This window comes from Episyrphus balteatus, chromosome 1 (genome assembly GCF_945859705.1).
Source record: "Episyrphus balteatus chromosome 1, idEpiBalt1.1, whole genome shotgun sequence".
Taxonomy (NCBI): domain Eukaryota; kingdom Metazoa; phylum Arthropoda; class Insecta; order Diptera; family Syrphidae; genus Episyrphus; species Episyrphus balteatus.
The window spans coordinates 41,196,558-41,219,388 of NC_079134.1; the positions used below are offsets into that span (position 1 = coordinate 41,196,558).

The 22,831-nt window shown below is 29.2% G+C and overlaps 1 protein-coding gene and 2 non-coding genes across 6 annotated transcripts; 2 read left to right on the top strand and 1 right to left on the bottom strand.

The window, feature by feature from the left end:
- The first annotated feature begins 927 nt into the window (after positions 1-927).
- Positions 928-19,654, top strand: LOC129921098 (protein croquemort). 4 transcript variants are annotated; one of them, XM_056002770.1, is made up of 6 exons: positions 928-1,325; positions 12,631-12,906; positions 12,974-13,276; positions 13,339-14,138; positions 14,211-14,301; positions 18,489-19,654. In XM_056002770.1, the coding sequence occupies exons 2-6, from the start codon at positions 12,778-12,780 to the stop codon at positions 18,636-18,638; spliced, it is 1,473 nt and encodes a 490-aa protein (XP_055858745.1). In that variant the 5' UTR covers positions 928-1,325; positions 12,631-12,777; the 3' UTR covers positions 18,639-19,654. The 4 variants fall into 4 exon arrangements, with proteins under 4 accessions (XP_055858745.1, XP_055858749.1, XP_055858747.1 ...); XM_056002774.1 differs by lacking the exon at positions 928-1,325 and adding an exon at positions 1,514-1,686; XM_056002772.1 differs by lacking the exon at positions 928-1,325 and adding an exon at positions 1,986-2,083.
- On the top strand, positions 17,278-17,348 carry Trnag-gcc (transfer RNA glycine (anticodon GCC)). Its single transcript has one exon. It is a non-coding gene; the product is annotated as a tRNA-Gly (tRNA).
- Positions 18,183-18,253, bottom strand: Trnag-gcc (transfer RNA glycine (anticodon GCC)). Its single transcript has one exon. It is a non-coding gene; the product is annotated as a tRNA-Gly (tRNA).
- Positions 19,655-22,831: the final 3,177 nt, after the last annotated feature.

A 22,831-nucleotide genomic window follows, 5' to 3' on the forward strand; every position in this document is an offset into this window, starting at 1 on the left:
TACGAAAGAAAGATTATCAAGTAGGTATGATAACCATTTTTGCTTACAGAAACACGAGATATGACGACAAAGTTGAAGAAGTGGAAACCAACCTGGAAGACGAATCCAGTGATGATGAACATTAAATTATTAATTGACCTTTGTATATAATATGTATATAATGTAAATTTTGTATTACATACAGTAGGTAATAACCAGAAGAAACGAAAAATATTGTTTTATTCAAAAAATGTCTCATTATTTTTTTTTTAAATTGTCAGATTAGCAATACTCCTTAACGTAATTGTCAGATTATCATTTAAGGTGACTCTGACATCGAGCTGAACCTACAGTAGAAAAATCTGACACGCTCGAGTAACTTAAGCTACCAATTTTTTTTTACATTTTCAAAATTTATTTATTAGTGTAGGCCACGTCCAAATCGTCAGTTATTCAAATTGAACACTATTTGGAGTTCACTGAACGTACCCTCTCAAAATCTGACACGCTCGAATAACTTTTATTTTTTTATTTTTTCTACCGCTTTTTGTAGCCACCCACCACTGTCTTATCGTCAGATTAATATTTATCGGTTATCACAAAGTCGATGCGAGTATACCCTATTAATATCTGACGCGCTCGAGTATTTCAATGTGACAGTTTTTTTTTTACATTTTCTTAACGTGTTTATAAGCTCTTATCCCCACTTAAATGGAAAACTTCCATATACTTTTTTTCGTTTTAGAACCTAATCTTCGCAATCCAATAGGTCCCCATGGCGCTCGAGTAACTGCAAATTTAGCATCTCGGGCTCCCCTACTATAACAAAAAAGTTCCATTTCCGAACGCACAAACTGTCACAAAAAAAATGACAACCAAACGTCACCACAACACAAAACGTCAAAAGCTGGCAAAAAGCGAAAAAGACCACAAACTACCCACAACAAATCAGCTGTAACTCGCCACTTCACCAGCAAGGTTGTTTGGAAGAGCGCGAGGCTTTTTTGTTGTTAACAACTTTCTTGCGGTACGGTTGTGAAAAAATCTTTGAATAATTAATTCATTTTACATTGAATAATTAAATGCATTAAACAATATTTGTCACTCAAATCCCTTCCATCAAAGTTGCAAAGTAATAATTAAAGCTACCATTTGCAGTGACAAGAAAAAGTGCAAATTCTAAAAATAGTCTCACTTAAACAATAAACATACAATTTTGTTGTCTATTGCGTCCTAGGCCTCTAAAGAGTGAACTCTCAAGTTTATTTTGCAATAACTTAAAAGCAACCGCCACATCGTGACACAGAAAAAAACTTTGTGGAAGTCAAGGCATGTCACAAAAATTGGTAAGTAACTATTTCAGATAATTGCCTTTATTTTTTTCTAACTCTTGCCCTCAGAATCTCATCATCATTACGTAAGTTCAAAATGATTGCAAATAATTAAAGCGGCGATTCGCAATCTATATAAATAATTCCCTTTTGTTTAAATTGCAATAAGCTTTTACGTACATTGTTTTGTAGTTGTTGTCGAGATTAGAAAAGTTAATTATCAGCTTGATATATTCTTAGTAGAACTCTGATGAGTGCATGTGACCAAGTTGGTAGTTGTTTAGTTGGGTCGTTTGTTCTTCTCTTGTGTCGTTATTCTGGAACATGTTTTTTTGCTTAAATTGTCTATCAATAAAATGAATCATCCACTGAGTGTGTATGTTAATCAATCTTTCTTTGTTTTTTTGATTTTCCTATTCGAGGCAGTCTTTGCGCATAAAGAAAAACAAACAGAAGCTACACAGAACACAGTCATGTCAGAGTGTTTGATAAGAAAATGTTCAAATTATTGTGTTTCAGTTTGATAAAAAAAAAATTATTGTTATTTTCCGATAAACTCTACACTCATAGTCGTAATCTAGTAACACTTCACTTGATTAATATAAATGAGAATGAGTTGCACATATTTTGTTGACTCCCTGGTTGACAGTGTGCAATCTGAACTGAATATACCTACGCTTGAAAGTTGTTCTTGTCAAGTTGTTGGTTTAAATAAAAAAAAAAACGAAAACGGAACCCTGACCTTGAATCATTATATTGGCATTGAACTACAGGTATACTCTACTGGGTTTTTTTGCCAATAAACCTTTTTAGGAAATTCGATTCCTTGTTTTTTTCTTTTTTTGTTTTCCATCAAAAAAATAAAAATCTGCAGTAGAACAAAAAAAAAAAAAAAAAAAGAATTCATATTTTTACCCTGATTTACTTTATTTCTTTTGTTTATATTCAATATATTTTTTGTATGTAAATAAAATTCTTTGTTTATTTTTACAACGCAAATGCAATCGCCCGCCTTTTGAGAATTATTATAGACAGTATTGTTCTATAAGTAAAAAAAATGAAATCTTAAATTAACTTCAATTGTATTGTGTAAATGGATATAAATATAACTCATTTACACAATCAGACTATGAACTTTGACTGATAGTGAAATTGAGTAGGGTTGTCTATTTATATTAGCGTTTAAAAAAAATGTTTATAGTTTCTCTATGTATCAGTTTACTATAAAGGGTGATTCAAAATCACGGTTAAGAAAAAATGTTAAAACTCTTGAGAAATTCTTAGAAAATATGTACATTAGGGCGTTCGTTATTTAGGTTTTTTTGGGAATGAAGTTCCTAAGTGGAAAAACTGTTTCTAAATAATAAACAAAATGTCCCAATTTTTTCAGATTATTATATTGACGCTAGATGGCGCCCCAAGAGGGGTAAAGTTTTTTTCTCATTTGAGATAGGTATATGTTGACTTATTAGGCCATTTTTTAAAGATATAGGTCAGCTATTACATGAAGCCTCAAGAGGCGCGCCTCTTTTCAAACGTAATGAGTGCAAAAGAGAAAAAAGATGAAACAAAAAATTATGCGACCAGAGAGTCGTGGGTCGGAATTCTGAGACTCTTTTTTGACGTTTCTTTTTCTTTTTTCAAAATTCCCTTTCATTTCTTTTTGCTTCTTGGTGCAATACAACAACAACACATTCTAAATCAAAAGAAAAATGTCAAATTTGAGGCCTGGACTCAAGAGGCATCATGTAATAGTGCGCGCCTCACAGAATGATTATCAAAAGAAAATTAGAAAAAAGAGTCAAGCCTCTTGAGGCTTCGTGTAATAGCTGACTAGCTTAAATGTAAACATTTTTGATGAGGTACTATTCTATATTAAACACCCTTTTCAAAAACGTATAAACCATTTTTCTAGGACTAGGGGTTTAGTCAGGACATGTATGTCTTTTTTGGGTTTATTAAACCAAGCATGTTTTATTAAAACGAGCATATGAGTAGCATGACTAAAGCCCTAGTCCTAGAAAAATGGTTTATAACTTTTTGAAAAGGGTGTTTAATATAGAATAGAACCTCATTAAAAATTTTTACGTTTAGGATATATCTAAAAAAATGGCCTAATAAGTCAACATGTACCTATTTCAAATGAGAAAATACTTTAACCCTCTTGGGGCGCCATCTAGCGTCAAAATAAAAATCTGAAAAAATTAGGGCATTTTTTCTTATTATTTAGAAACAGTTTTTCCACTTAGGAACTTGATTCAAAAATAACGAAGGCTCTAATGTACATATTTCCTTATTGCCATTCTTTTTAAGGTTCTTATCAATACCAGACAAGACCTTATTAAGTTAAAAATAAATTACATACTATGATTTTAATTTTCTTTTAATACTTCTATCTTTTTTAATATCACTGATCCCAAAAGTGTTTTATTCTACCGAGAATTATTAACCTTTGAAACTAGCTCGAAAAGTATTTCCTTTTTGGAAAAATTTTTACCCAGAATTTGTTATCCTACAGGATTCTCAACATTTTTAAGTGTTTTTTCTTACTATTTTTGTATCTTCTTCTTCCTTTAATTCGGCGCTGTTTTTTTTTTTTTTTTATTTTCTTTAAAAATAAACAAAATGACCCACTTTGATAGTTAATTCCTGTGGAAAAATTTAATATTTAATTATCGTAATTATTTACAAATACAATGCACGACTGATTCGCCTCTACTTGCTATTTTGGTTAAAATTGCTAAGAATAATGAAGCTTTTTATGCAAAAATTCATGAAAGAATATTTATAATTTAATTAAAATACAAGAAATTTTATAAAACTAAAAAAATAAATATTTTTTTTTAAATAACAATCAACTTTCTTTAAATAGTTTTGAGTCATTTAATTTCTCGTAGAACGAAAAATTTGTAGGAAATAAATAAATATTTTTATGCATTTAAAAAAAATGGGATGCCATTTAATCGACCCATCAAAACAATCTTTCAAAAATTCATACATCCGTTTTCAAAAAATTGATTTTTCAAAAAAAAAAAAAAAAAAAAAATCGGAAAACTATTTTTCTTAGTTTTCACATTAAGCTTTTTACAAAAATTTTTATTGAAACCGATTTAGTCATTACGAAAAAAACTGAAATTAAGAAAACGGTTTAATAGACATAGAATACTTTTTCTATTGTTTTGTTTTTTTTTTTTTTCCTTAAAACTATTCAATTTTTTAATCATTGTTTTTTATCTAAAGCAACCGACGTTATTACGTATGTTTACCTTTGTAAACAGACTTTCCAGACAACTAATGTTGTCTCTCTAACACCATTATTGACCAAGTTTAAAAAAACAACTCATTTTTTAAGAACCTTTATCATTGAAATTTTTTTCTGATTGTTTTTCTGAGTTCGATTTTCTTCCAAACTCTAAACTTACCTTAAAATATCTCAAAAAAATAAATCGATGTTTGACAACATCTCATATTAGTGATCATGATCCCCAATGTGAATCCCCTAATAGTTGTGTAAATTATTACAAATAATTTTTATTTGGTTATTCACCAATCCAATACAGATATAAGATTTGACTTGTTCCATCGCAATTACTGAATCCCCGATTGAAATCGATAAGGGAAGAGGATCATAAAGTTAGGGAGGTTCAGGAACGATAAGAACTTTAAGGTAATGACCTTTTCGGCTGGTAGTCCAGAAGAGTTTTACAATGCTGGAATCAATAAATAAATTTGATATTGAAACAATTAAATTTTTGCCCCACCCAGTTTGGTTTGGGATTAAATCTAAAAAAGTGTGTTTGTAGATTTATGAGACTGCCGCTGTTCACAAATATAAAATAATCAACTTCCGTTTGTGATAAAGTTAAGCTTACATAGAAACTTGCAGATGATAGTTGAAAAATATTCTAATTTTTGGATTTCCGATATTGAAATCATAAGACTATTCAGTGAAAAAAAAAAAAAAAAAATTTAATGTGTTAAAAATTAGAATGTTAAGTAATTTAATCAAAATTAGTTTAATGATTGTTAACAGTAGTTATTAAATTGATATATTCCTCTTAACTTGCTTTGATAACATAAAAAGAACATGAGTGCTTTGAACCCAATAACTTTTGTCTACACTCCACATACTTTCTTAATCTAACAATCAATGTTTCCAGACTATCAAAGGTCTCTGGAAATTGGTTTATTGATTTAAATTATTTAATTGTTTTGAAGGCTAGTTTTTTTTTTTTTTTTGCTTAAGATAAAACTATTAATTGATTCATAGAGAGTGTTAAGTTACTAGACATAAAATATTGAGTAGTCTTATCAGCAAGTTGTTCCAGGTCAGTAAAGTAATTGTTTGAAATAGTTTGCTGATTGTTACTTGATAACATAAAAAAAAGAAGGTTCTAATGGTTCAAAGGTTCATTATTTATGTATATTAACGAGTGTTTGAATAAGCATATTAATTTTATTGTGTTTGTTTGATTTAAATTAATTTTTTTTTTTCATATCGAACAATGTTTGTTTCATATCATTGTGTATTTATTTCTTAATAACAAACACAAAAAAACTACTCACTCTATTGCCATTTATTTTGTTCAGCTCAGTTAAACACCATCGAATGAGTCATGGCCATACAACAAGCCGTTGATTTTGATTTCAACTATTTTGAAACCTTGAAAGCACTATTATCTAAGATTTAATTATAATCTTCAGCGTGCTATGGAGCTTGGTTTAACAATTTTTTTTTGCACATTCATTTCTTGCACTGTTTTAAACAGTAGCTTTTTATTGAATCAAATCGTACCTATCGAAATACATTCAATAATTCGGTTAGCTTAAAAGTTGTCTATTCGTGATGTAAACTACGTCAGTTCCCTTATTAAAAAAAAAAAGAAAAATACAAAACTATGTTAGTATTTCAGATAAAAATATGTTTTGAGAAAAAAACTAAAATTTGTATGATTTTTTTTTTCAATTAAAAAAATATTCCACATACGCCGTAGTGACCGGTTGAATTTAAACCATTTTCTGATACAAAAACATAATTTTTTTGGAGGCCACCAGAGGAGACACTTATGTATAATTCAAGTTTATCAGCCGTTTGGGTTTTTAGGTTACTAAGAGTGGTCGTACAGTCTTTCTTTAAGTCTCAAAGTATATTTTGGTCACTTCTGTAATGTTTAAGTAATTTTCATTTTAAATTTATTTTTAAGGAAAAAAAGATGTTGCCAATATTTCTATTTCTATGCACACATGTTGAATATGAAATTCAAATGTCACCACCGTAGATGGTTTGTTATATGTTTTGGATGTGTGTCTTTACGTTCTTTTAAATCTTCTATATTAGAATAAAATTTAAATGAGCAGCGGATATATTTTTAGACTTTATTTTTTTTAAAAACAACATAGCTATGACGCATTTTTATGTTAAGCGTTGATTTCATTACGAATTTATCGATTAGTGAACCGTTATTGATTTTTGTCCATTAATTAGAATACACACTTTAGACGTGTTAACATTTTTTTTTTTAACAGACACACTAATCCAATTTCGTATCAGAAATGGAAATAGTCAACGTGCAAAGAATACAAAATTAAACTCATAGCCCGGTCATTGCTATGAGGTTGTTAACACTCATTTTATTGTATTTTATGTGGACATTTTCAAATGAATGAGAATTAAAAAAAGAATACACACAAAAGTGTGCGTTATTTTGTTTTCGATACAAAAAGAAATTAATTTTTAAAATTTAAGAAAAAAGTTTTCTAAGAAACCGCATTAGATTTTCAAAAAAGGGATTGTTTATGGTCCGTATTTGAGCCAAATATTTGTTAAATTTGAAAAATGTGTTCAAAAATCTTGTCTATTGTTGTCTTATCGATGCCAAACTTAGACATAAGATTAAATTGTCCCAACCGTGAATAATGTGATATATGATTTTATTAAATAAAGCATATTTCCCATAGTTTGAAAAAAATTGATAAATACGACAGATAATGTATTATAATATAACTCAAATGATTTTCACTTAAAAGTGATCATTAGCTCCCTCAACTAAACCTATTAATAGTTGACGTCATATTTTTTAATTAAAACTATCTGATGATAGACCGCACTCAGTATTTACCTATAAATATGCATGTTAAACGCTTTTTAGTAGGTATTTCAAGGTCACATAAATTTTTATAATACTATACTTTTTGATTCAGCAATTTTCAATAAATTAAGTTTATTCTTTGACCTCACAGATTAAATCAATTTATTAAGAAAAATATTTGAGTTTCTTATCACAAGTTCTTATAAATCATAATGTTTAGCTTAAGTTAGTTATCTGTTATACATACATATGTTTTAAAAATACCAGTTTTGATATCTGCAACTAAAAAAAATGATGTCAATAAAATCCAGTTTTGCAGTAAAGTTTTTAACTTGAGTTCAGCTGAACCCGGAAATGAGTTTATTGGTATAACTAGTTCGGTGAAATCGGTTTAGCTTTAAACTATAAAGGTTCTTCAAAGAAAAGAAAAGCAAATAATTTTCATTATTTAAGCGGCAAGAACATTGTTCTCACCGATTGACATAACCAAAAAAATAAAACTCATGGCTGGGTCACACGTACTTGGTACTTGGTCATATGATAAAAGATGCTTAAAATATTTGAGTTTTTTTAATTTTACTATTTACTATTTTCATTTTCGTTATAAGGCAGGTATCATTAGTTTTGGTTCGAAGAATAAAATTTCAATTTATCTCTAGGACAACATCGCTTAAGCAAACTTTTTTTGGATTTTCTATCATCGTAATGTCATGCTTGATTGTTATGTCGAGTTCGATACTAATCTCGTTTTCGATTGGCAGTCCGGAAGCGGCCGGTATCATTTAGAAGCCTTCTGAAAGTGTTTTATTCACACGAATATGACAGGCAGAACACTTCTCAGAATAGAAATTCTCTTCTTGATTTCAAAACAGAATTCACTCAAAATAACTTATGTCGTTTTCGATTGGAAGTCCAGAAGCGTCCGGAAGCATTTGGAAGTCTTCTGAAACCGTTTTATTGACTTGAAAATGACAGCGAGAACGTTTCTCAGAAGGGGAATTCTCTTCTCGATTTAAAATCAGAATCAAATCAATATTCAAAAGTCAAAATAATCATTATTTTTTTTTTTGGGTTTTTCATTCAAAATGTTATTTTTTTCTATAATTAAACAAATAAACGCATTATATACTTACTTAAAATATTCTGCAAACCAACTGTCCCATTAATTTGTTGAATACTACCGATTTTGAAAATTCATTTATATAGTGAATCCTTGAGTGAAACCAATCGAAAACGACATAATATTTTATTATTAAATGTCAAACAAAATTTCCTAGTCGAAAAGTAACAAATTTTTATTTGATTATTCACCTATACAGATATAAAATTTCTGAATTGAGTGGAAGCGATTTAAAGTGTTTTATTGGATTTTGGAATGAGTGAATCCTTGAGTGAAACCAATCGAAAACGACATTATGTACATTTTATGGATTGTGTTTGAAAAACTGGTCTTAAAACTCAAAATTAAATTGTCAAAATTAAATTAAAATCTGTAATTGGTCCAAAAAGCCAATGATTCATTTTATTTTTGGTTTTGATGTTCTTATTCTTCCTTTCTATCCCAAATTCAATGTTTTCACCAAATTGCATTAGGGTGATCCATCATTTTTAATTTCACTCAAAAAAACACCCTTTTAACCGTGAAATTTTTATAGACACTTTAGATTTTTGTTTCTTATCTCAAAAGTAACATAATTCCTGAATTTCAATAGGGTACCACTAGTACTACTCTAGTATTGCACACTTTTCCAAATATACCCATATTTTCTCTACACCTAAAAAAAACACCCTTTCACATGAAAAAAAATTATAAATTTCTTTTGTTCGTAATCCCCATAAGAAAGAAAACATATTTATTTAATTTCGTGAGGGTACCTTTTATACCATTGATTTTATTGGACTTATCGCGGATTTTCCCTATTTTCCCAAAAAAACACCCCTTGACCTAAAGTATTTGTATAGACTTTTTGGGTTCTTGGTTTCTGTTATAAATGAAACATTTTTACAATTTTTATTGGTGTAACAATTTTTTCCCAGTTTTTGTGGTAGGTACTAGTTCCGAATTTCATCATTTCTTGAAAAAAAAAACACCCTTTCACTCAAGATAATTTTGTACTTTTTATAGATTCTTAATTCTTATACCAACCAAAACTTTTTCACCAAGTTTTTAAAATTAATAAAATTTAAGTTAGTATGATAACTTTCTCACACACAACTTAACCTATCAAAAAACACCCTTTCACCAAAAATAATTTTAAGAACTTTATGAATCCTTTATCCCTGCTTTATCTAAAACCTTCATCCTGAATTTTATCAGTGTAGCATAATTTTTACATGGATTTTCGTTATATTTTATCTGTTGTAGTCAAAAAACAAGCACCCTTGTTTTTAATCGGCAATAACTTTTCTTAGAGCAATCGTATTGACTTTATTTTCATCATTGGATTCAGCATCAAAAAATACCTTGAAAACATGTGCCATATGATGATATTCGACTAAAATAATTTTTTTTCAGTATATTTTTGACCTTCACCCCCTCCCTCTTGACCGCGAAAAAACACCCTTCCACCCAACATTTTGTATAGACTTTTTTTGTCCTTGGTTCTTATCCCAAAAGCAAACTTTTTGCCAAGTTTCATGAGTGTACCAATTTTTTTTTTTAAATGCCTATTTTACCTGTACTAATATTATTATTTGCTTCAACACTTTCAAATCCTTTTTTAAAATAAATCAATAAGCATTTGAAAGTCTTAAATGAAAAATAAAAAGTTTCTGAGTTATCATGTTTTTCACAAACACCACTAATATACTCAATTTTAAATCGCAAATCATTTTTATTTGATTTGTTGTTTTATTTTTAATATTACAAAGACAAACACACCATACATTCTAACTGTACGAAATTGTTTACAAACAGTAATCTCAATGCACTTATTTATTATACGATTAAATGCTTAAGATAAGCCACTTTAAAACGATAGTAACATTGATCAGATATTAAAGGTGCAAAGAGGAATTTGATAACAGTTGCTGATAGTCAATGACATTCTTATCCGAATTTGATAAGAAGTGAATTTCGTGCCCAAATCAAGATCAGTGTACCTACTTCAATAAAAAAAAATTCTAATTTATTACTGTTTCTATGTCAATCATCAGCACACTTATTGGAAATTACTTCTTTTTTGTTGTGATTCTATTGACTATATACCTAATTGATAAATATCAAAATAGATTAAAATTAATTTTGTTGGTTTTGAAATTTTTGTTTTTTAAGATAGGACTTTATCCGTATGCTTTGAATGCTAAGAGTTCAGTCTTAAAAATCCATTGCTGTGTCGCGGTCCTAAAAAAATAGTGCTTTGGTTAGTTTTTTTTTTTTATTTTTTACAAAATTAAATTAAATTTATAAACAAAACATTAAATTTAAAATTCAGTACAAAGTATTAATTTTAAGTTTAAAGTGAAAATGACCTAAAGGGTCATAACCCCTTGCAATCTTAAAAAAATTTTTGTTGCATATTTAGAATAAAAATATATAACAAAAAATTTCCGAAAATTTCACATTGATCCGGCAAAAAGTTTCGGAGAAATAATTGTATTTGTAAAGACATCTCTTAGTTCAAATGATTCCTAAAAAAATAAATGCGTTTTTTTCGAAACGGTCGGACGGATCGCCTTGAAATTTTTCCACGATTTTCTTAGATACTGTTGTCAGGTAATGGTCGAAGGAATAAGGTTTCTAATAACAATTTTTAAGTGTAAATTCTCTTGAAAAAAACACGATTTGTTCTTAAGGAAACCGCCATTTTGTCAAAAATCTAAATTTTGATCAGTACCTATCTTAAAAATGAATCTTTTGGTTTTTTTATTCCTGATAATCTGGATTAGAGATATCTTTCTCACCACTAAACCACTTTTTGTGGATGACAAACTTAAAGTTCTGGTGTAATTGTTTTTGTTTTTGCTTTTTTTTCGTGTGCTGAACACAAATCTAGAGTTGTCCAACAATTTTTGTTGTTCTCAATAAGTTAAAAAATAAAACATTTTATATTTATTGAAATTTCAAACAATATCAACTCATATGTATCTCTTATTTTTAAGTTATTTTTGTAATATAACTTAAACTAAGATTAATTGGTCTTAATTATTTAATAAGACTTAAAGATATCCCCTAGAACGTTTTAAGAAAAATGGAAAAATGAGAAGAAAAAAAAATTGACTTAAAGTCTACGAAGCTTAAACAAAATATTATATTTAACAAAAATCCCTACACATTAATTGAAATAAACAAAAGTGTCCCTTAAAAGGGTGATCATTTATTGAATTCAAACTAAATTTGAAACAAATTGAACCTTGTGAGGACATTCATAATGATTGGTTTCAGCGACCAAAAAAACATTTTATTAATATAGTCGCATTCCCAGGTCAGAACTTTTTTTTCTGCTTGCCCAAAAAATACCCTGTGACTGAAACTGAATCCGAACTTGCTTACTTACTTGAACATGTCAGGTATTCTAGATAAACTCAAAAAGAGTTCACAGACGAACTGATTTAAACAACTTTTTTGAGATTATTCTTCGAAACTGGTTTCAGCGACCCAAAAAACATATGATTAAGATAGTCGCACCACCAGGTCAGAACTTTTTTTTTGTGTGGCTGTTTAATGGGTCAAGTCCCCTTCTCTATAGGTTGGATGTTTTAAGGTCTTAAAAATTAAGGGTTCCGTTTTATATCAAATAGTATGAATTTTTTGAGATATGGAGCTATTGATTTATGAAACATTTATTTCAAAAGTTCTTTTAGTTCCTGAGCAAAAACTTCTCAAAGTTCAAATTAAGCCAAATTAAAAATGTACTTGACCCATTTAGTATTCTGAACACCTCAAATGTCTGTCCTCGCAAAAAAATTTGATTTTTATATTGAATAAAACAGCTAGCTTAACTTAATTGACAAACATGTTGTTATTGAAGATACGCATTTCCTTTTGTTTACAAAACCCCAAGGTCAAGAATTATATTGCCCTATTAAAAAAAAAAGTGAAAACAATAACTTATTATATGGTTCTATCAATTTATTCGCATGCCAGATTCAATAAATACATTTTAATCTTATCTCTAAAAATACTACCGTATCAATTATGATAACAAAATATTAAAATTAACAGTATGTTTTGCCCCCTTTTTTATGATTATTTTATTAATGTTATAAATTGTTTATGTTTTTGTTTCCAGATGATCGCTAAACAAAGTTGAAAAAAAAAGAAACTTCCTTATAATCCATTCCAAAGAAAACCTGGCCAGTTTTTCTGATCTCGAGACAATCTCCAATCAGAAGGTCACAATTCTAGTCAACGAAATTAATACGTTAAAAATACAAAAATGTGTTGCCAATGCTGTAGCGTGACGCAGCGAAAGATATGGGTATTCGGTATTGGAACCTTAATGTTATTGATGGGAGTTGTTGTCATCCTAATTTGGCCTGATATGTCTACTAAGATGGTACAATCGGTAAGATTAAAAATTTTCTTCTCTGAAAAAAATTATGCCACTTACCTTACACATTTTTAATTTACAGTCCTTGGTCCTTAAAGAGGGAACAGAAAATTTTGAAAATTGGAAAGAAACTCCAATTCCAATTTACACCAAATTTACCCTCTTCAATTGGACAAATCCCGAGGAATTTCGGAATCCGAATGTCAAACCAAATTTAGTAGAAATGGGACCATATGTTTTCTTGGAGAAAGACTTAAAAATGGACTTGGATTTCCATGAAAATAATACAGTTTCATATTACAATCGAAAGTCTTGGTTCTTTATTCCAGAAATGTCCAATGGAACATTGGATGATATGGTGACAGCAGCTCATGTGATAACAGCTGTAAGTTATGACTTTCATTTGCCATATATTCTTATTCATAAACTCTCCTCTTATTCCCGCAGAGTGTTGCTGATATGATGCGTAATCGAAACAAATATGTAAAAAAAATCATGAATTTCGTCCTCAATCACGAGGGCGGCGAATTGGCTGTGACAAAGAAAGCCGGCGAATGGATTTTCGATGGCTACCAAGACAATTTGATTGATTTCCTTAAACTCTTTAATACATCAGCAATTCATATTCCGTATACGAAATTTGGTTTCTTAGTTGATCGAAACAACTCAAAAGAATTCGATGGTCGATACATGATCGGAACTGGTGGCGATGATATTCATAAACTTGGCCTATTGACAAACTGGAATGGAAGACCAACAAATGGTTTTTATCCTGGTGAATGTGGCAAAGTAAATGGAAGTACTGGAGATCTACTTCCACCAGATTTAGATGTGAACGAAGATATTACCATCTATGCAGTTGATACGTGTAGATTTTTGAATTTATCCCCCGGTGGCAAGGTCCAAGTTTATGGTTTAGATGGTTATGAGTGGACTGGAACAGCTGACACTCTAGACAGTGGTGAAAATGATCCCGAACAAAAGTGCTTTTGTAATCCTAAAGAAGAAGAATGTCCAAAAACTGGTGTAGTCGATTGTCGAAGGTGTCGAAATAATGCACCAATTTTTGCATCATTCCCACATTTCTATCTTGGTGATCAAAGTTATGTTGATGGTGTTACAGGTATTAAGCCTGTAAAAGAAAAACATCAATTTAGATTTGCTATTGAACCAACAATGGGAGTTCCTTTGGAGATTCATGCGAGGATTCAAATTAATTTACTGATTCAACCAGATAATGATTTTGAGTAAACAAATTTTTATTGTTTTTATTATAATTTGAATGTTATGTTAATTTGATGGTTTTTTTATATTTGCAGTATTTATAAAGGAGTACCTAAAGTTATGATGCCAATGTTTTACTTTGAACAAATTGCTGAATTAACAGAATCATTGGCCAATAGGACGAAGGTAAGCTGAATAATATATTTTAAGTTAATTTTTAATTATTATTGTTGATTTCTATCTTAAACCCTTTTAATCATTCAAACAACCAATCAAACACTCAAGTACCTTCTCAATTTTTTTATTTCGGATTTTAAGCTTTGATATCTTTCACACTGATTTGTCTGATTAAATGTCACAATGTCACAAACATTGATGTTCTCCTGTTTTTGTTTTTAATATTCTGTCTAAGAGGAACGCCAATTGATCAATATAAAAAAATTATCAAGTAGAGGAGGCACTCACCAAAAGCTTTTTTTTTTTATTCTACAACAACTGCTTTGACACTTTTTTAGCAATAATTTCTCAACGCGGTTTAACTAACTATTCTAAAAGTAGCCCTAAGAATCCTTCTAAAAATCATTGTTAGTTAACATTGCAAAATCACGCGAAGTTTTCGATTCAATTTCTTACAACAGATAGATAACATGAAAAGGATTTCTTATTTATCAAAATTAAATCAATACATTTGCCTAAATCTTTCTCCAACTTGGTCTTGGTATTACGAGAGAAATTCGCAAGCTTAAAAATTTACCTTATATTATCTGCATCCCAGGTCACTTTGAGGGTAATAAACAAACGAATTGGTGAACATAGGATTAATCCTTCCAAAATTAGTTATAATTTTTTCTCAGAGTAATGAAAGGTAAACATTTTCACTGTTCCCCCATCGAAAGCGTAAACGCATTCTAACTCTTCATTATATCTAAAAAGTGTACTTACAATAAATTCCAAATAATTTTCCTACTCTGTTGACGAAGGACAGACTGTAATCTGGCAAATAAAAGAGTATGTGACAAAGAAGGAATTTTCCTTCTCTCGTCGAATTTGATAATGTAACGAATAAAATCATCACAATCCATCCGGAAAAAAAATGGTAATGTTCTAGGTTTCATCGATTCTTATGCTGAAGGTAAATTTAGAAATTCAGATCTTCGGGCCTTCTATTTTCTCAAAGAATTTATTCCACTTTATTTCTGCTAATAGGAAAAATTGCAAATTGGGATTTTGATTTAGAATGATACTCTCAAAGCAACCCAGCATCGGTGTCCATGTCTCTTCCCCTTACAGCAAGACCGGAATATGGTCTTATGCAGGTCTGTCTTGGTTTTAGAGAGCGCTTTAAAAGTCTTTTCATCTTGAAGAAATAGCCGTGTCGTGGGTCTCAGAGCTGTTTGCAATATAGAAAAAAATTTCCGTTACTTACTAACATGGCTCTAAAACAAATGCAGCCTTTGACTTGAATATATCTGAATAGTTTAATTTTTTTTTGTATTCTTTGTTATGATCGTAATGTACTGAGCGTAATAAAAAACTCAGTTTTCATTCATTGGGAATTCTGAAATCAAATTGCAGAAATGACTTGGTGTGGTGAAGTTGAAGCGCCTGGCTCAATCATTTGCTTAAACAGTGTGGCTTCAAGGCCATACGCGAAATTTTAAATTTAAATATGTATATTTATTTAATAGTTTTATATGCGTACTTATTTTGCTTTTGTCTTCCCTTGATATAGTGCATATTTTTCCCTATTGTAAGAAAATGACTTGATAACTTCTTTTAATTTTACCTACAATAATGCGTACAATTTCAGCTTACAATAAGTGTTTGCAACTTTTTTCACTGTGAAAGAAAAGAACTCACTCCATTTTTGGTTTTTGTTTGTTATTTTTGCAATGATACATATAAAAATTCGGCTTCAGAGCGCCAAATGCCGATTTTTTTTTTGGTTGACCTAAGACCTAAGCATTGCTTAGTAAGCAATTATGAATCCTGATTTGCTTGGTTAGTTTCGAACCCATTTTACACTTATGAGTCGCAAATACTTGCTCTTATGGTTAAAGTAATATTTTCTTGTTTTTTGTGGTCAGTAAAGGATTTGTTTTGCTTAAATTTGAATAAATTTCGATCATAATACGGTTCGATTCATTTGATTTTTAACCCTTTCGAACCCAAGCTATGAAAATTAATATTAAAAAATGTTTTTTTCAGTATTATCGTGTCAAAAACATCACAACTAAGAAATATGAATAGCAAAAAGTTGAGTTAAGTTTCTCATGTTACATGTAAGTAACATACACTGCCTATGACCACCAAAAAAAGACGGACAACTAAGAAAATAACTTTTTATAGACGAATAATGTATGCTACTTCTTCTAAGCCAAAACACAAAACACTTTCTGGATTAACATTTTTTATATCTATTTTTCAAAATTCTATTAAGCCATCGAAACCTAAAACAATATTTAATGGAATATTTTTTACGAATTTTTAAAGATATGTTACATGAGAGTAACGCTGGTACCGAAAGGGTTAAGTAAAGTAAAATAACTTTCAAATATTCCTTTGTGCTTGACGTTAATGAATAGAACGCCTAAGGTGAAATTTTGGTTCTCACCACACAAATTGTGCTTAGCAGCTTTTGCCTCACCATCTGTCTATTAATGAAATAACTTCGTCGGTTTAAATAGAAAAAAACACACATAATTAGGTATAACTAAACTGAAGCATTTAGCCCTTTGTATCTTTATATTAGATTTTTATGTAACGAAACAAAATTCTCTTCTATTGGTGAAACTAAAATAGGTTTTTCTCAAAACTACCGAATCTGGTCTGATCTACTGAAGTACTACCAGAACCAGTAATATTTATCTTACGACCAACTTTGTAATTTACTTCACCACCAAACTCACCAGTCAGCAATTATTGTCGACTAAAATCATTTTTTGGTCAGTGATTGAACATTCTTAAAGAATATTTACAGATTAATTTAATAAGACACTGTGGCGTATGTGTAATCTTTTGCAATTTTTGTTTTTCATTGAACGAATAAAATGAATGAACCTAGTTCCATGTGATGATGTTTTTTAGAAACTTGTAGATAACGATGGGTAGTGATGGAGATGTTAATTTTCCACAGATGAATTAACGGTCCATAGCCACGAAGCATCGGTGGTTCAGTGGTAGAATGCTCGCCTGCCACGCGGGCGGCCCGGGTTCGATTCCCGGCCGATGCAAATTCTTTTTTTTTTTTTTTTAATTGTTTTATTATATTCTTAACACTGGAAAATAACGGTTGATTGAGTAGAAAACTTGAAATTGGTATTTGTTTTAGAACCAAAATCAACCGTACCTGCCATATACACAAAAAAAAAAAAAAAAAAAAATGAAATGAAACAAAAAATGAAACAAAAAAAGTTTTGAAATCAATTTTGCGATTGCATGGTTTTCTGCAATTACATATTGTTTTGGAGTGACGAATGTCTTTTTAAAGATATTTTACTCATTATGGATAGCCCCCAGAGTCTATGCTAAAACACTTTTCATTTTTATTTAATGAACTTATCGATTTAAAGAACTTACATAATTTATTTTTGTATTACTCGTATTAAGAGCAAAACAGTACGCAATTATTACTGAACCAATACAAAATAAAATGCACGACTGGGTTGCATGTACCTACTTGATCTTGTAGTTCAAAGTTTCTTTATCTTAAATATCTATTGGAAATTTAAGATTTTGTTAAGTTCCGAAAAAAAAAAAAATAAAAACAAAAAAATTAGAAAATTAAATTTTTTTTTTCAAAAACTTTTTTTAAAGTTCTGTTTCACATTTTACACTTCAAAATGATAAGAAATACCTGTCTGTAAATTTAATTAAAATTGGATTATGCTTTGATGAAATATACGAACCCAAAAAACATGTCAATTTTTGCAAAAACGGCAACGCCATATTTCCGTTCTCCGAATTTTTTGACAAAAACTAAAAATGCTTTAGCAAAAATTTAATTAAAGAATTTTAACTTCATAAAAAACTTTTATAATTTTAAATAAAAAATAAAAAAAGTAATTTGCATCGGCCGGGAATCGAACCCGGGCCGCCCGCGTGGCAGGCGAGCATTCTACCACTGAACCACCGATGCTTATAAGAATCACGCCGCTTATTAACTGGCATTTGAATTTATATTCAAATTCTCATAGTCCAGTAATGTGCTAAAAGTTGGAAGTAAGTAGTTTGTATTATGACCACAATCAGTGCTGTCGTTTAGCAAAGGTTAGATAGAGTAAGACTTTTCATAGATTTTGATAGTATTTTTTGTTTTAAACCTTAAAATATTCAAAATAGTAATTTCATATTAATTTTTTTTTTAATTTTAGCTTGGTGTCAATCTTAAAAGCTATGGCTTGTACCTTGGCTATTTCCTGATAGCGGTTGGTGCAATTATGGATATCATTGGAATTGTACTAACTGTGACAAAGAGATGGACACGTTCCGCTGACGACGATGAAGAACTACTGACTAACTAGAATTTGACGATATTGTTTCCAATTTGCGTTGGTCATGCAACGATCTCACATCATAAACCTGACGAAGAAGATGAAGACGACGAAGAAGAAGGATTTGAAACTGAACATCACAACGACACATCAATCACCTTGACCTCTGAAGCAATTGAAACAATATCATGAAGAACAACAATAATACTATTAGTCTTCCTTTTGAGAAGATACAAACATTAGAAATATTGTTTTGTGTTATTTTGTTTTAATTTTATTTGGGGACAATTTTACATTATTCTAATCATATTATTCTAATCAATGTATAAAAAAAGTTAGTTATTTGTTTTATTTTATGTTTTAAGAAAATAAATTCGATTAAATTTAAATCAGAGCCAAGTGCCACTTTGTAACAAAGATAACACTCATGTAAGAAACAAAAATTAGTTAAACTAAAGAAAAAATTCTAGTTATTAAAATTACGTGGGATCTTTAAGTAGAATTATAATATAAATAATAAACATAAGTGATTCGAAAATAATTAAATAATTGTCGGAAATTAGGTCAATTTGTATCGACATTTTAGTAAATAATATAAAAAATTAAACTTAAAAACATTCCTTAAAAAATTTAATAAATACAGGGACTTGTAGAGCAAATCAATTGTATAAATTAAAATTACGCGCATTCTCCGAAAATAAAAAAAACACAATTTCTCCGAAAAAATCCAACGTAATAGTTAAGTAAGTTAAAATATTTAAAAGAAAAATACCTAACGCTCACGTAAGATGCTATAATAAATGCCGCACGTGTCTTGAAATGCCTAACAAGATGCATTTGTTTTTATATTCGTATTGTTTATTTTTTTTTATTTTTATTGTTTTTATTTTTATTATTCTATTTTTTGAAATATATTTTTACTCTAAAATAAGAAGAGAGTTACACTCATTATAAAATAAATGTTAATATTGTAATAAATACAAATTTGTTAGAGAGAGACAAAATAAAATTATTGTTAAATGAAATATTTTTTATAAGAAGACAATAAAAGCAATAAAACATTATCAAAAAAGTTACATAAAGACTTTTGATGTGGTTAAATGGAAGAAATATGTATATGTATAATATATATTTATGTAGGTATATGAAAAAAAGTTACCAATTTATTTACTCTGCTCGTTATTTTTAGTTTTTAAGCACGATATGAATGCCTCAGACATTTTGTCATAATGGCTGAATTTCAGTCACTGAAATGAATTGATTTTAATTTTTGAAGTTAAACTTTGTAGGAAAATTTTAAGAAAAAGTTTCAATTCAATTAGAGTTATATACGATTCCATAGTTTTGGGTAATACATTTGTACACAAAAATAATTTTTTTAAGTTATTTTTTCTAAGCAAATAACGACAATTTATGGTAGAAAACACATTTCATCTAGTTTTATCATTTGACAAAGTTATTTTCCTAATGGTAGCAATATGAAAGAGATTTGAAAAAATGTCCCTCTGTACGAAATTGTGCATTTTTCAAAAATATGGTATTTTTATGAAAATAGGTATTAAAAATAACACTTAAAAAAAGAAGAATCGAAAAAATTCATTCAACAATTCACAAATATGTTTTTATTATGGTTATTTTAACGTTTCGTATAAAAAATTACGTTGAAATAGGTTCGGTCTTTTACGAGAAGTTTAGAAATAAAATAACAGTTCTATGACAGGTACTTACTTTTTCCTGTAGTTAATAACCCAAGACTCATAACTACCAAGTTTGAAGAAAATCGCTTTAGTAGTTATGGCTCTAGTTCAAGAATTTTTTTAAAATAATATATATTTTTTTTTTATAGGCACTTAAAAGAGACCTAAATATTGAATTTTAAATTACCGAAAATTCGATCCACAGTCGAGTCTTTTTTCTTAACCGAACTCCCATGAAAAAAATCGATATACTTTATACTATACATTAACTCTTTCGGTACCAGGGTTACTCTCATGTAATATATCTTTAAAAATTCGTAAAAAATATTCCATCAAAAAATTTTTTAGGTTTCGATGGGTTAATTGAAAGATAATAGTGCCTAGTTACTGGATTAGTACAAAAAGTTAGTCAAATATCATACTTTTAATTTTTTCAAACATTGCAAGGTCAAGAAAAATAGCATCAGTTCCGATTGATTTTTCTCTATAAAAACCAAAATTTTAGTTTTTCAAAATAGCTCTACTCCGTAGTTTGATTCAATCTCAATCCAAATAGAATTAAAAAAAATTAAAATTTTTAGTTTGAGTAAGAAACAAACACAAAAACAAATAGGTCATACTAAAACAATGATCAAAATTACAGAACTGCATTTAAGAAAAAAATCTAAAAATTTTTTTGAACTAAGATATAACGTTTTGTTTGAACGTTGTACACGTGTTGGGGCTATGACAAAATGATGATTTTGGGTAAAGGAAATTAGGCGTCAAGTACGGATTTTTTTCCAACACTCTGCGTTTCGAATTATGAATTTTTGAAAAACACCTTGTTTTTTTAGGGGAATTTTTGGGTAATTTTTGATTTTTATCTTTTTTTTTGGAGAGTTCACATAATCTCAAACTTATAGGACATGTAGGTTTTGGCATCGTTTAGTGAGTTTTGGCTGAATAACGGAAGAAACAAGTTTTTAAAAAACACGTTTTTTGACCGTTTTTAACCGATTTTCATGGTTTTTTATTTTTATCTTTTTTTTCCTTAATAGATACAGGAATAAAGTATATGGAGTAATGATAGACCATGACTACGAATATATGTGTGCAAAGTTTCAATCATTTTCGTAAACACAATTTTGAGATAACGGTAAAATAAAATTTTAGAATTCAACAGGTTATAACTTTTGACCAAGAGCAGATAGAAATTTTATTAAACTTTTATGAGCATAATGATACAATTACCTTTCATTTGGTATATCACACATAACGGTAGACTAACTACAAGCTACACAATGTTAAATCAAGAAACTTGCGAAAAACCTCAAAACACCAGTGGAGATCTGTTGCCCCCCGAACAGCCACCAGTGTGGGAAGTACCCTAATCTCAGTCTGGAAATTCGACATGGTTGACTTTAAAAAATTCTAACTTCTCTTGTAGGCATCTTTGAAATGAGATTGGTACATCATATGAAAGGTGAAATAATAAGCTTTCACATGGTATAATATATATATAGGTTGTCAAACAAAAAAAAATTGATTCCATAGCGTGAGAACATAAAAATAAATGTTTGTTTTGCTTTTTTTTAATGAAATTTGATCGAGCTCTTTTTGTAGATGTCTCATAGACCTGGTCGATATATATATTTTGAGCTAAGACAATAAGCTTTCAGATGGTATAAAGTTTTTTATAGGTTGTTAGAGAAAAAATGGAATTAATGACGTGAGAAGATAAAAATTCATGTTTTTTTTGCTTTTTTTGAGGAAAATGATTGTTTTCAATAAATTATTTTTATACTTTTTGCGCATTGTAAAAATTTAAAAATGGTTTTATTCTTAAGAAGAAATACTTGGCTTTTAAATTGCATAATTTTTTTTGTAAGCTTTTAAAATAAAAAAATTAATATAAATGAGACAAGAAAAAAAGGTATTTTTTTTTAGCTTTTTCTTGTAAATTATGATTGTTTGAAATAAGTAAACGCTTCAATTGACTCATTTTAAACAAAAGCACACAACCTGTTTTCTGACGACGTTATCACGTAAAATCATCGTCCGTAAACCGGCTTTACAGACAACCTCTTTTTTAACTAAATAATAAAATTTATTTCATTTAATTTATCTTTACAAATGCGAAAGTTATCTACCAACTTAAAAAAGTTGAGCCGTTAATGCGATGGTCCCACCCCTCCTTAAAGTTTAGTTGTTGACAAAAACAATGTTTCATGGCCCTTAAGCTAATAAAATTTCTATAACTTTTGACTAAAACTGTCTCTGTAGGAATAGGCTATAAAGGTTTTCAAAATATTATATTAAATATCATCAGTTTTGTCGAAATCGAAACTATTTTCCATATTGTTTTTTGCAAAGTGGTTTTGGTCTCATTACTAGGATGAAATTTTCTTGTGCCATCGAGGACCTACTTGTGTTAAAAACAATAAAAAAAAGTATTTGATTTCTACAAAACTGATTATATTAGAGAAGAAAAATTTATCCTACAAATTTATTTATCTAGGGATTTGTCTTGTTTTATGACTACAT